The following is an 18665-nucleotide window of genomic DNA, read 5'->3' on the forward strand; positions in this document are numbered from 1 at the left end:
TTGTTAAGGAAATTAATCCCAAGAACATGTTTGTACAAGGATATTCTATACTGTTTTACTTTGTTTTCCTGCTGTTTGTGTTCAGGATTGTTTAATTAAAGATGGACTCTCTTCTTACCCAGACTCCTCTCTCTCCTCAGTCTGTCATCTGCAGTGGTGGAAAAAGTACTACATTTTTGACTTGAGTAAAAACAATACTGCAATGTAGAACTACTCTGTTCAAAATAAAAAGTCTGGAATTCAAAATTGACATGGGTAAAAGTACAAAAGTATTGGCATCAAAATGTACCAAAAGTAAAAAGTACTTACACTATGCAGAATTTCTGATTTGAGGCATTCAAATGTAAAAACCTATTTTGAAAACAGATCTACAAGCCCACAATGCGTCGCAATTGTGAGCTTGTATTTTCAAATTGGCTGAAGTATTTAACGTATGTTTTCCAAAGTATCTTGTATACTGTAACTAAAGTATATTTATTCTAGTTTTTATTTGTTGACGAAATTGTCAATACATTTAGTCTCAATTTTAGTCATCATAGCTTAGTTTTCATTTCGTTTTCGTCAGTGAAAAATGGCAGTCGATGAACAATTGTCGTCTTAGTTTCAGTCGACGGAATCAACACTGCTGGTGTGATGTGTGTATACTATCGGCAGATACTCAACACTGCTGGTGTGATGTGTGTATACTATCGGCAGATACTCAACACTGCTGGTATGATGTGTGTATACTATCGGCAGATACTCAAAACCCAAATGGTGGGAATCGGACCGGGAGCAAAATAAGGTGTTGGTGACGTCCTGTCCCGTGCTAACGGTTTGTCCTGTGCTTCCTCTCCCGCTAGGCATCCTTGCTTTCGGCGTGAAAGAGTCTGCCATCGTGAACAAGGTGTTCACGGTCATAAACATCGTGGTGTTGGTGTTCGTCGTCATCTCCGGCTTCATAAAGGGAGACATTGACAACTGGTGCATCAGTGTGGACGCCGTCCTCAACGCATCGATATACGAGTATGAACCCTTCCTGTTACTGTTACGGACACACTTCCACTCCATTCACACAGCGTAGCATGTTTATAAAACCCACACACAGTGTAAACCCCAGTGTTAGTTCAACTCTGAGAGTGTAAGGATTTATCCTAAGGGTAGATCTTTATTTTGTTTTTGTCACAATCTCTTTTTTCTTCTTTTTTTTTTATCCCACAATTTTTGTAACCCATTTCTTTTAGTTTTCACCCAGTGTGAAATATTGTAATCCTGGGCACTATACACTCCTTCTGCCAACCTGGGGAGAGCAACGGACTGACCTCATGCTTCCTTCAATGCATGAGGAGTCCAAGCCGCTTCTTTTCACCACACAGGGGGGAGTTTCCCCGGTATAGGACATAGCACGTGGAAGGAACACGTTATTCCAACCAGTTCCTTTCCAGCCAGTATAGAGACCAGGATTGAGGACTCTGCAAGTCTCCTACTCCTACTATTTTTTTATTTTTTTATCCCACGATTTTGTAACCCATTTTTCACCCCTGTGTCAATCATCTAATGTGATGCTGGGCTCTACACACCCTCCACCAACCTAGTCCCCATATATGGGGGACAAGGGGAGAGCAACAGACTTGAACTCATGCTTCCTTCATGCCTGAGTGTCCAAGTTGCTCCTTTACACCTGACAGGGGGGAGTTTCCCTGGTTGGACGTAGCGCGTGGAAGGAACATGTTATTCCAACCAGTTCCTTTCCCCTCCATCAGGCGCCCCGGCTGGCCAGGGGGAGGCAGTTTAGAGACCAGGATTACTGCATGTTTTTTGTGATGGTACCTACCCTAGGGGACACGGGGAGAACATGCAAACTCCACACAGAAAGGCCCTACTCCTACTATTAAATGTTTGGCTCAGACAGTAAAACATCTCCATGAATGTATTCAAGGCTTCATGGGGTTTAAATGCTCATTAATCGATAGAAAATAAGTCATGTTAACAATGTGCCGTGCACGAGTAATTAACACTCATGGCGGTTCTATTCCAGAAACCAGAGCTATCTGAACCAGACCACCGTAACACTCATGGCGGTTCCATTCCAGAAACCAGAGCTATCTGAACCAGACCACCATGTAACACTCCTGGCGGTTCTATTCCAGAAACCAGAACTATCTGAACCAGACCACCGTAACACTCATGGCGGTTCTATTCCAGAAACCAGAACTATCTGAACCAGACCACCATGTAACACTCATGGCGGTTCTATTCCAGAAACCAGAGCTATCTGAACCAGACCACCGTAACACTCATGGCGGTTCTATTCCAGAAACCAGAGCTATCTGAACCAGACCACCATGTAACACTCATGGCCGCTTCTATTCCAGAAACCAGAGCTATCTGAACCAGACCACCATGTAACACTCAGGGCCGGTTCTATTCCAGAAACCAGAGCTATCTGAACCAGACCACCATGTAACACTCATGGCGGTTCTATTCCAGAAACCAGAGCTATCTGAACCAGACCACCGGTGACGTGGGCGCGGGCGGCTTCTTTCCTTTTGGGGTGGAAGGAACGTTGGCGGGGGCAGCGACGTGCTTCTACGCTTTCGTTGGTTTCGACTGCATCGCCACGACAGGTATAAATGGAACCATTGTTCCTGGAAGCTTTGTGTTTGTTGTTGTTGTTTATTTCTGTTTTTTGTGCAGTCTGTGTTTTTATTTCTTTACTGCACAGCTGCCCCCCTTTGCCAACTTGTAGACTTATGTACTGTTCTTTATGAACTTTTAATATTTTAAACCAATGACCTCTTCCTACAGGAAAGGATTCCATATAAGCCTTCTCATGGCTTCTTCCCTTCCTTGCATTGTATTTTTGTTCTTTGATATGTTATTGTCTATTTTTTGTACTACATGCTAAACCTAAAACCTAAAGCTTTGCCCTTGAACACAGACAGCACACATTATGTGTGGATTATTTTATGATTAATTTATATATAACATATCACACACTCACACTCACATGAGCAGCTAATATTATGGTCCTACCGTCCAGTGCAACTAGCAGTAGTGTGGAGTTTAGACGCCCCAAATGATGGGTACAAATGTATTTATTGTTTTCTTATTTAAACACAGGACAGAATACTTTTAAATACCCCCCCCCCCCAAAAAAAAAAAGAAAAACCAGGATCATCAGATACACTTTTTTTATTTTTTTATTTTATTTTTTCTTCAAAGAAATGTACAGAAAGTGTTAAAATGTTGTGTTAAAAACATTTTTATATCAACACGGCAACTATAGAAATACTCTGTTTAAGTTAAACATGTGAGTGTTTTTAGATAGATAGATAGATCTTTATTTGTCATTGCAACGTGTACAACGAAATTAAAAGTGCCAACCAATCAGTGCATCATATCACAAAACAACATATACTGTACAAGCTAAAAGAAAAACACACATGACTTCTTGTTATTGCACAACCCCAGCAGCACTAATGCACAAACATGTCATTTCAGCTGTTATCGCACAACAAACCCTTATTGTACTTAGGATAGCAGAGAAAACTAAAATGTGTCGCAGCAACAGATCATTTCTTAGCAGCATTGAGTGCAACTACCGCTGTGGGATAGAAGCTGTTACTGAATCTGTTGGTCTTGGACTTGATCACTCTGTACCGTCTGCCTGATGGCAACAGTTCAAACAGTGAGTGAGCGGGGTGAGAAGTGTCTTTCATAATGTTCATAATGTTGTTTTGTGATGCCGATGGACGTAAAACGTGTGTTTATATAATAAACAACGCCCTCCAGGAGAGGAAGTCCAGAACCCCCAGAAGTCCATCCCCGTGGGCATCGTGGCGTCGCTGCTCATCTGCTTCCTGGCGTACTTCGGCGTGTCGGCCGCCCTCACCCTGATGATGCCCTACTACCTGCTGAGCGCCAACAGCCCGCTGCCCGTGGCCTTCTCCTACATCGGCTGGGGCCCCTCCAAGTACGCCGTGGCCGTGGGATCGCTCTGCGCCCTGTCTACCAGGTATGGGATGTTATGTTGTTGTGCCCGTGGGCTCGCTCTGCGCCCTGTCTACCAGGTATGGGATGTTATGTTGTTGTGCCCGTGGGGTCAATCTTTGCACTGTCTTACCAGGTATGGGATGTTATGTTGTTGTGCCTGTGGGGTCAATCTGTGCACTGTCTATACAAGGTATGGGATGTTATGTTGTTGTGCCCGTGGGCTCGCTCTGTGCCCTGTCTACCAGGTATGGGATGTTATGTTGTTGTACCCATGGGCTCGCTCTGCGCCCTGTCTACCCAGGTATGGGATGTTATGTTGTTGTACCCATGGGCTCGCTCTGCGCCCTGTCTACCAGGTATGGGATGTTGTTATGTAACGTGTGTGTATGTTGAAGACGTTATTATAGTGACACTTCACTATCATTTATACTCAAAATAGTCTCTCCAGACAGAATGACGGCTCACACAACTTACTGTAGTACATCAGACAGAATGACGGCTCACACAACTTACTGTAGTACATCAGACAGAATGAGGCTCACACAACTTACTGTAGTACATCAGACAGAATGACGGCTCACACAACTTACTGTAGTACATCAGACAGAATGACGGCTCACACAACTTACTGTAGTACATCAGACAGAATGACGGATCACACAACTTACTGTAGTACATCAGACAGAATGACGGCTCACACAACTTACTGTAGTACATCAGACAGAATGACGGCTCACACAACTTACTGTAGTACATCAGACAGAATGACGGATCACACAACTTACTGTAGTACATCAGACAGAATGACGGCTCACACAACTTACTGTAGTACATCAGACAGAATGACGGCTCACACAACTTACTGTAGTACATCAGACAGAATGACGGATCACACAACTTACTGTAGTACATCAGACAGAATGACGGCTCACACAACTTACTGTAGTACATCAGACAGAATGACGGATCACACAACTTACTGTAGTACATCAGACAGAATGACGGATCACACAACTTACTGTAGTACATCAGACAGAATGACGGCTCACACAACTTACTGTAGTACATCAGACAGAATGACGGATCACACAACTTACTGTAGTACATCAGACAGAATGACGGCAACACAACTTACTGTAGTACATCAGACAGAATGAGGCTCACACAACTTACTGTAGTACATCAGACAGAATGACGGCTCACACAACTTACTGTAGTACATCAGACAGAATGACGGATCACACAACTTACTGTAGTACATCAGACAGAATGACGGCAACACAACTTACTGTAGTACATCAGACAGAATGACGGCTCACACAACTTACTGTAGTACATCAGACAGAATGAGGCTCACACAACTTACTGTAGTACATCAGACAGAATGACGGCTCACACAACTTACTGTAGTACATCAGACAGAATGACGGCTCACACAACTTACTGTAGTACACCAGACAGAATGACGGATCACACAACTTACTGTAGTACATCAGACAGAATGACGGCTCACACAACTTACTGTAGTACATCAGACAGAATGACGGCTCACACAACTTACTGTAGTACATCAGACAGAATGACGGCTCACACAACTTACTGTAGTACATCAGACAGAATGACGGATCACACAACTTACTGTAGTACATCAGACAGAATGACGGCTCACACAACTTAATGTAATACATCAGACAGAATGACGGCTCACACAACTTACTGTAGTACATCAGACAGAATGACGGCTCACACAACTTACTGTAGTACATCAGACAGAATGACGGCTCACACAACTTACTGTAGTACATCAGACAGAATGACGGCTCACACAACTTACTGTAGTACATCAGAATGACGGCTCACACAACTTACTGTAGTACATCAGACAGAATGACGGCTCACACAACTTACTGTAGTACATCAGAAGTGCTGAAATAGAGAAAATAGAGGGTATGCGCATGACATCATCATCATCATCATCATCATCATACCCGGAGGCAAAGACTAAAATAGGGTCCATTTTGCATCCCAAAACGCTGTTTATAGTTAAGGGACGCAATAAAACAACGACCTCTGCATCCACGGGATGCACTACTGTAGGCTACTACTGTACTGTTTTTTATTCTAGTGTATTTTGCTAGCTTTAGTCATAATAATCATGTCTTCTTCTGTTTTCTACATGAATATAACCATATAAAAGTGAAATGCTGCAATTTGTAAAAATGGCAAACTATGACTCCTAACGTACGTTGTTGAAGTGGGACTCATAAAATGTCCCTGGGACTCATTTCTAAAAGACCATCCCTGCATCCCGGGACTCATTACATTGAAAACCTATTTACATCATTGAGGAGGTTTTGCAGGAACGCCTAATGAGTGGCAAAAAACTACTTTCTGGCCTTGACAGCCCATACATCCACACAGTAAAGTCCTATATCTGATAGCATTAAACAATGTTAAACATCGTTAAACTTCACCACTTGATTTGCCATAGGGCCTACCTTAGTCTTCCGCCTCTTGTAAAGTCAAGTCAAATTTTATTCTATCCCAATATGATGTCACAAAAATGGCCCAAAGGGCTGTACACAAAAACAAGCAGTATTAAAAAATACATTAACAAAAACAAGTACTGCTATTTAGCATTAATGAGCTGGTCAGAGTAGTGCTTAGTTCAGACTATAGGTGATGCAAATTAATGTATATTGTAGTCAGCTGCAATAGCAGAAATGGAAATTCTGAAATATAATTGAAATTTTCAAAGTATATATTTTCATGAACGGAAATGAAAAACGGGATGACATCTTCCTGATACAACTAAGAACTTGTGTGAGGCACAGTGACAGACTCTCTGTAACATTGAAGAGTTTGTCTGTCTTGACTTATTATTAATTGCCTTCACAATATATCTCATAACGGTGTATTTTGTATGCTTTCCCGTCCACAGCCTCCTGGGGGCGATGTTTCCCATGCCTCGCGTGCTCTTCGCCATGGCGAGGGACGGCCTGCTCTTCAAGCCTCTCAGTCAGATGAGTGACAGACAGAGTCCTGTCATCGCCACTCTGGTGTCTGGGGTCGTAGCAGGTAAAACCGTCCGTCAGTTCATGTTGTTCTTTTCATGTCAAGGACCCCCTTTTACAGTCAGACCCCCATTTAAAAAAAGTTGTGTCATGGACCGCCAAAAGAGAATATTTGTCAACACATTTGTCAACATTTGTACCCTAAAAAAACAGCAGTAATCCTTATATACTGCCTCCCCCTGGCCAGCCGGCTGGTTGTGGTTGGGATAACCACTGTTTGGAATTACGATGTGTTCCTTGACTTCCACGTGCTACGTCCAACCCTTATAGGCCTCACTCACACCTTTACAACAGACTGATGTATGCTTGTTGTATGAGATGTATAGCTGATGCAAGCTCGCAATGCATTTCCAATGGGAGTCACATGGTTTGACACAACATTTGTGTTGTATGAGGGGGAGAGGGGCAGTCGAAACACAGCCGAAAGCCATACAACAGCTTGTAGTCCAAAATGTTGTATCAAACCTTGTGACTTCCATTGGAAATGCATTGGGGCGGCCATGCCACTTACATCTTGCTTGCATCTAGCATGCATCGATGTTGTATGCTAGATCGAAAGGTGTGAGTGAGGCCTTATAGGTATAAACCTGGGAAACTGCCCCCCTGTCAGGTGAAAAGAAGCGGCTTGGACTCCTCAAGCATTGAAGGAAACATGAGGTCAATCCGTTGCTCTCCCCAGGTTGGCAGAGGGAGTGTAGGGAGCGCCCAGGATTAGACAATTGACACTGCATGGGTTACAAAAATTGTGGGATAAAAAAATGCTGTACTTATACTGTGTGTGTGTGTGTGTGTGTGTGTGTGTGTGTGTGTGTGTGTGTGTGTGTGTGTGTGTGTGTGTGTGTGTGTGTGTGTGTGTGTGTGTGTGTGTGTGTGTGTGTGTGTGTGTGTGTGTGTGTGTGTGTGTGTGTGTGTGTCTCTCTCCAGCTATCATGGCTCTACTGTTTGACCTGAAGGCCCTGGTTGACATGATGTCCATTGGAACTCTCTTTGCCTATACTCTGGTTGCCATATGTATCCTGATACTCAGGTACTCATATGTATCCTGATACTCAGGTACTCATATGTATCCTGATACTCAGGTACTCATATGTATCCTGATACTCAGGTACTCATATGTATCCTGATACTCAGGTACTCTATACTCTCGTTGCCATATGTATCCTGATACTCAGGTACTTCTTTGAAGCCATTTTTTAATGATTGTGATATTTTATTAACGTGTGATTCTCGTATATAGTATTCCATTGGCTAAAATGTGTCAACATGATTAAATGTAAGCATACTGTAAGTGTTTTGCTATAATGGCAGTCACACCTGATCAAATATGGATTCATCATAAATCATAAATATGTCACAGATTTATTTGATTGATTGAATACTTTATTATCAGTTTGCACAAATAAAATAATAAAGCACAGAAGAGTACAGTTTAATACAAATCCAATGCTAAAAGGATTGAACTCAACAAAGCACTATAGCGTGTTTCCATTGGATTGGTGCAGGTCTCCATTCAATTCATACTAAATCGATGCTGCGTTCACACGGGCAGATACAAAGATACAGTCTACCATTCATTGTCAATGGAAGCACAGCGACATGAAGGATGCAAAGATGCATCCGACGTTTGTACTAGCTGCTGCAAAAGCTACAAAGCTACAAAGCTATAAGGTTGAGCTGGTTTCAACGTCGGCGTCAAAATACGCTGTGTGGCTTTGCATCTTTGAATCTTTTGTATCTTCCAGTGTGAACCCCACTATATTCATTTGAAAACTTTAGTTACTAATTACTTTGAAGATTTTGATTATAATTACAAATAAACATACATTAACCACTTCAGCCCTGTGTACATCTCAGCCATTTGAAAATAGCCGATCTACAAGCTCACAATGTGTCGCGACGCGACACACTGTGAGCTTGTAGATCGGCTATTTTCAATTTTCATAAGATGTTGAATACATTTGAAGAATTAAATAGAACATGATTCTGCATAATGAGTACATTTTGTACTTAACAACCCAATCTGGGCGGAAACCCATTTTGGTGTTTTAAAATATTGTATTTTTGAAAAATCAAAGAACTACTGACATAGAAACGTAGCTTTTTCAGAAAACTGTCAGGATGTAGAAGACATTTTTAGAATCTGATCTCAGATCAAAATGGGTTAAAGTAAAAAAAAAAGTAAGTACTGTTTGTCCACCACTGACCAATGCCATCCGATGGTTGAATCATATCTGCTGTCTTACTGACAGGTACGAGGCTGATCTAAGTGAAGAACCAGTCCAGTCCAGTCCAGAAGAGTCCTTCACGGTGGCCGGGCTTTTGTTTCCTCCGTCACAACCCACCGCTCGAACCTCATCCAACGTGACAGTGCTGGCAGTTATAATGAGTATGACATCATCTTACTATGGAACCTCATCCAACGTGACAGTTATAATGAGTATGACATCATCTTACTATGGAACCTCATCCAACGTGACAGTTATAATGAGTATGACATCATCTTACTATGGAACCTCATCCAACGTGACAGTTATAATGAGTATGACATCATCTTACTATGGAACCTCATCCAACGTGACAGTTATAATGAGTATGACATCTTCTTAGGTAGCACTTTCTAGACTTAGATAGCATTTGAAACAGACTTATAGCATGTCATGATGTAGACAGCACAATAATTGCATTGCATGTAGTCATAGCACTATATTATTTATTTACCCAGGGAAGTAGCTGAGCACAGGTGCTCATTTTCAGCAACGCCCTGCACATAGAAACACACACACACACACACACACACACACACACACACACACACACACACACACACACACACACACACACACACACACACACACACACACACACACACACACACACAGTCTTATACTACTCCAGGGGCAGCAGTTGGGGGTTCAGTGCCTTGCTCAAGAGCACTTCAGCGGTGTTGGGTGAGTGATGACAATCACTTCCCCACCCAGAGTTTTCCTGCCCGTCTGGGGAATCGAACCGGCAACCTTTCGGCAACAAGGGCGCTCCTCTAACCCTTAGGCCACCGCTGACCCACGTCATAGTACATAATGTATAGCATAGTATTATGTATAGTTTATATGTATAGTGTCATTATATAGATATGTTCTGACCCACGTCATAGTACATAATGTATAGCATAGTATTATGTATAGTTTATATGTATAGTGTCATTATATAGATATGTTCTGACCCACGTCATAGTACATAATGTATAGCATAGTAGCCTATAGTATATATGTATAGTTTATACTGTATGTATAGTGTCATTATGTTCTAGTTACGTTCTTAGCTTATGCATGTTTCATGATAAATGCATTCTATATATGTGATGTATTCCCATGCTTTTTTGTTCTTGCCTACTGTAAATCGCTCTGGATTAAGTGCGTCTGCTAAATGCCTAAATTGTAAAATTGTAAAATGTATTCTTACTATAGTGTCATAAATGTTTGAATGTGTTGTGCATTATGTGTAGTATCTTCATATAATGGAGGCAGCACTAACCAATAGAGCTGTCACGATGACATTTAAGTAGACCACTAATTGTCACGCAAATAATTGTGATTGATGATTTAATTGTGTTTTTTTTGGCATTGGACATACGAATACATATACTTTTGGGCTTCGTTATCAAAACTTGCAGAGGGCAGATATGACAAATAACCGCAAGGTTCCCAGTTCGAACCCGGGCTCCGAAGTGTCCTTGAGGAAGACACTGAACCCATAATTGCTCCTGATGTGCTGGTTGGTGCCTTGCATGGTTTCCGCCGCCATGTGTGTGTGTGTGTGTGTGTGTGAATGTAATGCACAATCTATGTAAATGAATGTATGAATAAAGGTGCTACATAAATGCACCATTTATTTGTTTATATACAGTCCTGTTAGCTGTTCTGCTGAGCCTCCTCATCAGCCAGGCTGCAGCCTCCCTGCAGAGCCAGGAGTGGTGGAGTGTCCTGGGGGTCACCGTGCTCACAGCGCTGCTGGTGCTCACCGCCCTGGGCTTATGGAGACAACCTCAGAGCACCTCCAAGGCTGCTTTCATGGTAGGTTGTTGATATGGAGACAACCTCAGAGCACCTCCAAGGCTGCTTTCATGGTAGGTTGTTGATATGGAGACAACCTCAGAGCACCTCCAAGGCTGCTTTCATGGTAGGTTGTTGATATGGAGACAACCTCAGAGCACCTCCAAGGCTGCTTTCATGGTAGGTTGTTAATATGGAGACAACCTCAGAGCACCTCCAAGGCTGCTTTCATGGTAGGTTGTTGATATGGAGACAACCTCAGAGCACCTCCAAGGCTGCTTTCATTGTAGGTTGTTGATATGGAGACAACCTCAGAGCACCTCCAAGGCTGCTTTCATTGTAGGTTGTTGATATGGAGACAACCTCATAGCACCTCCAAGGCTGCTTTCATGGTAGGTTGTTAATATGGAGACAACCTCATAGCACCTCCAAGGCTGCTTTCATGGTAGGTTGTTGATATGGAGACAACCTCAGAGCACCTCCAAGGCTGCTTTCATGGTAGGTTGTTAATATGGAGACAACCTCAGAGCATCTCCAAGGCTGCTTTCATGGTACGTTTTGGTCCTTGAATCCCCACACGATTAGAAAGTAGTAACCTAGAGCCGTAAATTCCTGCCTCTTTGTTGAATTTAGTTAACTTTTTAACACAATTGTGTTAGCCTGGTTTCCAGTCTGATTTGCTGCGTTCCGTGATTTGATTTGTCAAGAGTACAGTGAAGTGACAAAACAAATCAGGGAACTCGAGCGAGTCCAGGCTAACATTTTGTGGCACAAAATGATGTCTAAAAGAGTAAATCCATGAATGTCATATTCTGCATGCTCCGTTGGATGCGCTCTCGTCTACACTCATTGAAAATGACACAGAATTCCAGATCTCAGACGGCACGTGGATTGAATACAAATAATGTTGAGCACGAATAGATAATATTTGGGTCAATTCATTCACGACCTGTTAGAATGAAAATCCGTATCATCAATATAGGGCTTAGGTGGTTATCTGAGTCTTAACAGTTTGACCTGTATTTCTCCAGGTTCCCTTGGTGCCCTTGCTTCCCATATTCAGCACGTTTGTAAACATCTACCTGATGGTCCAGCTGGGATCTGACACCTGGATCCGCTATGCCATTTGGATGACCGTAGGTATGGAGACTGAGACTATTATTATTATTATTATCATGAACGTGCATCAATTAAAGATCATTTATGTCGGGTGGAAACCTCATATCACATTATGTCCAAAACCGTACATTCGTAGCATTCTTTTTTTTTTTTCCACTTAATTTTTATTGAAGGAAGAACAGACAAGAAAAACACAACTGACAAGACTATAGCCTACGGAAAGAAAAAGAAAAGAAAAAGACAAAAAGCAAAAGAAACAAGGCTGCAATTTTCATATTACAAAAAACATTCAATGAAATCCTATTGCAATATCGCTAGGCTGAGAGAAGAGATTCCACTTTTCCCACTTTTTATAGAATTTATCCTCTTGTAGTCTAAGTATGAATGTTAGTTTTTCCATAGCATACAGTTCCTCAATAATGTCCATCCATTGATCTTTCGTTGGTGGGTACATTCGTAGCATTCTAATTCACAAAGTATAGCAAGTAGCAGATCTTGTGGATTTTTTTTTGTACGGGTAGCCAACAGTTTTCACTCGCTTTGTCTGCCTAATTTAATCGTTATGCCATTTAATTCCTCCCTACACACATGTCTGTGTTGTCACTGCTGTTGTATCCTACTGAGGAGCCCCCACCGGGAGGAGGTACTGTTGTATCCTACTGACTCAACCTGCCAGTGAGGAGCCCCCACCGGGAGGAGGTACTGTTGTATCCTACTGACTCAACCTGCCAGTGAGGAGCCCCCCCTGGGAGGAGGTACTGTTGTATCCTACTGACTCAACCTCCCAGTGAGGAGCCCCCACCGGGAGGAGGTACTGTTGTATCCTACTGACTCAACCTGCCAGTGAGGAGCCCCCACCGGGAGGAGGTACTGTTGTATCCTACTGACTCAACCTGCCAGTGAGGAGCCCCCACCGGGAGGAGATACTGTTGTATCCTGAGTGAGGAACCCTCTCCGGGAGGACTACTCCTCAATCCAACACTCCCTGCTGACATGCGCTGCCCCAGCCCGTATAAGAGTATGTGCAATGACCAATACCAATATCTGCTTCCATCCCCTGAGCCAATTGTGTTTCGGATAGACGCCCGACAAAGCCGATCGATGCACCACAGGTGGATCTGCGCTGTAGTACGGTCAAGTAGGGCATTCATAATCTATACGAAAAAACACAACAAATTAAAATGGAGATGAGAGAATGGCTCTGGAGAGGGAAGTCTGGAGCGCTCTGCTGGGGCTGTTGCCCCCGCGACCCGACTACGGATAAGCGGTTAAAGATGGATGGAGGTTTTTGCCCAATACATCAATTAAAGATGGATGGATGAATGGATGTTTTTGCCCAATACATCAAATAATAACACATGTTGTAACTTTTCTTAATTGTTTTACAGGTTTGCTCATCTACTTTTGTTACGGCATGCAGCACAGTGTGCAAAAGCAGCGGAATCAGAACGCGCACAGTCAACACGTCAACGTTCAAAGCATCAACGCAAACATGGAGCCAAAGTTTGACAACTTCTCTATGCCTGACCTGTGATGTGATACATTCCACTGTTGGCAACCCATTAAGACCTGGAACGTACCTGTGTCAGCTTAGCTTTTAACCACTCTAGCCATTATGTTAAAGGTATATTCAGTGATTTCACTTAATTCAAATATCACTTATTTTTTTGTTTTGTTGTGATAATCCTCCCTACTATAGAGCGTCGCAGTCCCGCCCCCTACCAGGGCCCAGGAAATGATTATCCGTTCATTTTCCTCATTGACATTTCAAAAAGTATTTATTTAAAGACGTTTACGCCGCGGACAAAGCCAACTCGAGTCGTGACAACTCATGACACAAACACAATATTTTGGACCAAAAAATAATTACAAAGAAGAAAAAAACTGCACTTTTTTTGTTGTTTTTCTTCTTTAATAATTATTTGTTTGGTCCAAAATATTGTGTTTGTGTCATGAGTTGTCACGATTCGAGTTGGCCTAACCGTCTTTAAATAAATACTTTTTGAAATGTCTATGGGAAAAATACATTGGGAATCATTTCCTGGGCCTGGCGTCGTCAAGAAAGGGGGCGGGACTGCGACGCTCTATAGAGTGTGCTGACCATTATAAGGAGTTTCTCCCTGTCCCCTGACGGTCAAAAAACCGTAGGTTTCGTTCTTGGTATAGGTGGCAAAGCCTTCATCCAATCAGGATGGAGAGAGGCCTTCCGCCAATCATGATCGAGTGGGGACGGGCCTGTGTGCTGTTGGCCTGTCGCGTGCCCCCCCTCCCCCCCCCCCCCCCACCTGTAGTGCGTGCATGTGTACATCTTGTTACCAGGGCGGACCGGGTTTTTTCCAAATGACCCAAATCACTGAATGCTCCTTGTAGAATGTAGATGTTTTAAAAAATTGTGAAAATGTGGCACAAATCTTTGAATATATACTGTATTCTTTCACAGATAACGTTTTTAACTCAAATATTTGCTTCTGGGGGGTGCCTGGCTGGCAACATTTTCGGATGGGATCAGCTGCCGAATAGGGATAATTCTGGGGGTCCTTGACATGAAATAGTTTGAGCACTGCTGATCCTAGAAACATAGGTTATTCTGAGCACTGCTGATCCTAGAAACATAGGTTATTCCGAAAACTTATAGAAGACATTTGTAGAATCTGGTCTCAGGTCTTAATGGGTTATTTCAGAAGTGGGTTGTATATCCAGTTCTGGCTGGTGCTGGTCACACACATTTCACTGCCCCTGACAAATTATGACAGTACTGTCCTTAAGTACAAATCTGAGGTACTTTTACTTCACTTGAATATTTACTCCACTATATCTCAGAGTCGAATATGGTACTTTTACTTGTACTTTTACACTAGAATTATTTGAAAACTTTAGTTACAATTAATTTACTTTAATGATTTTGATTAATATTACAAAACACATATTAACCACTTCAGCTCTATACATTTTGGCCATTTGAAAATAGCAGATCTACAAGCTCACAATGTGAGCATGTAGATCTGCTATTTTCAAAAGATTGTTATACTTTTTATACATTTGAAAACTTGTGAAATGGGGGCATTCTGCATAATTAGCACTTTCTACTTTTGGTACTTTAAGTACATTTTGATACCAATACTTTTGTACTTTTTGACCACTTGTAACAGTGTTTCTACATTGCAGTATTGATACTTTTACTTAACCGTCTTCCTGCCATTGCCGAAGCCCTTCGGCAATCAAAGCCTCAATTTGATAATACACCTTGCTGCCATTGCCGTAGCCCTTCGGCAATTATACTTTTATAGTGCATATGATCGATCGAGCCATAATGCTACTCACGTTAGCCGGTTAGCTAGCAGTTTTGTTAGCACTGCACTGGATCGTTCAGATTAGATCGCGGTCGCCATAAGAATCCATTCTATCCGTTTCTTTCAATCGCCTGTATCTCCTATTCCTTGTCCCAGATGGCATTTTTGGTCAAAACAGCGTTTCTTTGACGGCACAGAGCCGACGTTGTGGAGTGCTATATGTACCGGCATTGATTCGATTATGTAAACAAAGGTTGTCTTGGCAACGTAAAGCTGGCAGGGATAAGCTCACTTCCGGTTGAGGCAAAATGTGGCTTTTCAAAATAAGAGCTCAAATTAAAAAAATGCTGGCATGAATTAGGTCCTAATTTCTCAATAAATGGCAGCAGTAAAAGGGTTAAGAACAAAATGTACTTTTTCCACCACTGTATATATCTGTTATTATTATTATTATTATATCTGCTGCTATTTTAACTTCCTCGCTCCATTGTAATTTCGTCTAACTGTGTACCATTTGTAGGTATACTACAGTATATATTATTTTACTCATATATTATTTTACTCATATCGTTAGCCTCATAGGATAAATGCCTAAGTCATTTTTTATGATTTTCGGATAATAAGAAAAAACACATTTTCTCGCAAGTATGTAAGAGTTTTTAATGCAGATTTTTAGAATGGCTTCCTGAGGGGTTAACAAAATGTTTTTTACAAAAAGATAAACATGAGAGTCATTCCATAACAAAAAAAAGTGACTTAGGCCATTTTCAAGAAAATAATCTGTGACTTAGGCATTTTTTAATACATGTCTACTAAACACCTGGGGGTCTATTAGAGTGATGTTAACTCCATACTAAACACCTGGGGGTCTATTAGAGTAATGTTAACTCCATACTAAACACCTGGGGGTCTATTAGAGTGATGTTAACTCCATACTAAACACCTGGGGGTCTATTAGAGTAATGTTAACTCCATACTAAACACCTGGGGGTCTATTAGAGTGATGTTAACTCCATACTAAACACCTGGGGGTCTATTAGAGTAATGTTAACTCCATACTAAACACCTGGGGGTCTATTAGAGTAATGTTAACTCCATACTAAACACCTGGGGGTCTATTAGAGTAATGTTAACTCCATACTAAACACCTGGGGGTCTATTAGAGTAATGTTAACTCCATACTAAACACCTGGGGGTCTATTAGAGTAATGTTAACTCCATACTAAACACCTGGGGGTCTATTAAAGAAATGTTAACTCCATACTAAACACCTGTGGGTCTATTAGAGTGACGTTAACTCCATACTAAACACCTGGGGGTCTATTAGAGTAATGTTAACTCCATACTAAACACCTGGGGGTCTATTAGAGTAATGTTAACTCCATACTAAACACCTGGGGGTCTATTAGAGTAATGTTAACTCCATAATAAACACCTGGGGGTCTATTAGAGTGATGTTAACTCCATACTAAACACCTGGGGGTCTATTAGAGTAATGTTAACTCCATACTAAACACCTGGGGGTCTATTAGAGTAATGTTAACTCCATACTAAACACCTGGGGGTCTATTAGAGTAATGTTAACTCCATACTAAACACCTGGGGGTCTATTAGAGTGATGTTAACTCCATACTAAACACCTGGGGGTCTATTAGAGTAATGTTAACTCCATACTAAACACCTGGGGGTCTATTAGAGTAATGTTAACTCCATACTAAACACCTGGGGGTCTATTAGAGTAATGTTAACTCCATACTAAACACCTGGGGGTCTATTAGAGTAATGTTAACTCCATACTAAACACCTGGGGGTCTGTTAGAGTAATGTTAACTCCATACTAAACACCTGGGGGTCTATTAGAGTAATGTTAACTCCATACAGAACACCTGGGGGTCTATTAGAGTAATGTTAACTCCATACTAAACACCTGGGGGTCTATTAGAGTAATGTTAACTCAATACTAAACACCTGGGGGTCTATTAGAGTAATGTTAACTCCATACTAAACACCTGTGGGTCTATTCGAGTAATGTTAACTCCATACTAAACACCTGGGGGTCTATTAGAGTAATGTTAACTCCATACTAAACACCTGGGGGTCTATTAGAGTGATGTTAACTCCATACTAAACACCTGGGGGTCTATTAGAGTAATGTTAACTCCATACTAAACACCTGGGGGTCTATTAGAGTAATGTTAACTCCATACTAAACACCTGGGGGTCTATTAGAGTAATGTTAACTCCATACTAAACACCTGGGGGTCTATTAGAGTAATGTTAACTCCATACTAAACACCTGGGGGTCTATTAGAGTGATGTTAACTCCATACTAAACACCTGGGGGTCTATTAGAGTAATGTTAACTCCATACTAAACACCTGGGGGTCTATTAGAGTAATGTTAACTCCATACTAAACACCTGGGGGTCTATTAGAGTAATGTTAACTCCATACTAAACACCTGGGGGTCTGTTAGAGTAATGTTAACTCCATACTAAACACCTGGGGGTCTGTTAGAGTAATGTTAACTCCATACAGAACACCTGGGGGTCTATTAGAGTAATGTTAACTCCATACTAAACACCTGGGGGTCTATTAGAGTAATGTTAACTCCATACTAAACACCTGGGGGTCTATTAGAGTAATGTTAACTCCATACTAAACACCTGGGGGTCTGTTAGAGTAATGTTAACTCCATACTAAACACCTGGGGGTCTATTAGAGTAATGTTAACTCCATACTAAACACCTGGGGGTCTATTAGAGTAACTGTTGTTTGCTGTGTATGCAATGTAAAAATGCCCAAGTCACACAAAGTGAGTTAGGCGGCTACGTAAAAATGCTCAAATCACACAAGTGACTTAGGCAGATCATCATTTTTGAAGATAGTGAGCTTTGTGATTGGCTGAGGACATAGGCGCTAATCCAGGACGATGCAGCAGCCCCAGGAGAGCACCTGTAGGCAGAAATCTCAATTTCGCCAAAAAATGACTTAGGCATTTATCCTATGAGGCTAACGATATCTGGAATAACTGACCTGTTTTTCTTGTTCTTTCTTTCACTCTTTGCTTCTTCCCTTTACTGAAAAATGCAAAGAGAGCTTTTACCAAAGAATTATTCAATTTCACCCACATTTTTACTCCTGTAAAGCTGTCATGTG

The 18665-nt window shown here is 41.7% G+C and overlaps 1 protein-coding gene across 1 annotated transcript in view; it reads left to right on the forward strand.

Moving 5' to 3' along the window:
- Nucleotides 1–13751, forward strand: part of LOC310855860 (cationic amino acid transporter 2-like) — a gene marked incomplete at both ends in the record, with an annotated part of 35935 nt that extends 22184 nt beyond the window's left edge. The window contains 9 exons of the mRNA XM_083761025.1: nt 843–1005; nt 2470–2606; nt 3775–3997; nt 6917–7053; nt 7974–8076; nt 9299–9435; nt 10953–11119; nt 12130–12238; nt 13606–13751. Of these exons, the coding sequence (XP_083617151.1) occupies nt 843–1005; nt 2470–2606; nt 3775–3997; nt 6917–7053; nt 7974–8076; nt 9299–9435; nt 10953–11119; nt 12130–12238; nt 13606–13751 (1322 nt within the window). The remainder of the gene's footprint in view (nt 1–842; nt 1006–2469; nt 2607–3774; nt 3998–6916; nt 7054–7973; nt 8077–9298; nt 9436–10952; nt 11120–12129; nt 12239–13605) is intronic.
- Between the last annotated feature and the right edge of the window lie 4914 nt (nt 13752–18665).

The sequence above is a fragment of the Protomyctophum parallelum genome (assembly GCF_964188405.1).
Source record: "Protomyctophum parallelum genome assembly, chromosome: 1".
Classification (NCBI taxonomy): domain Eukaryota; kingdom Metazoa; phylum Chordata; class Actinopteri; order Myctophiformes; family Myctophidae; genus Protomyctophum; species Protomyctophum parallelum.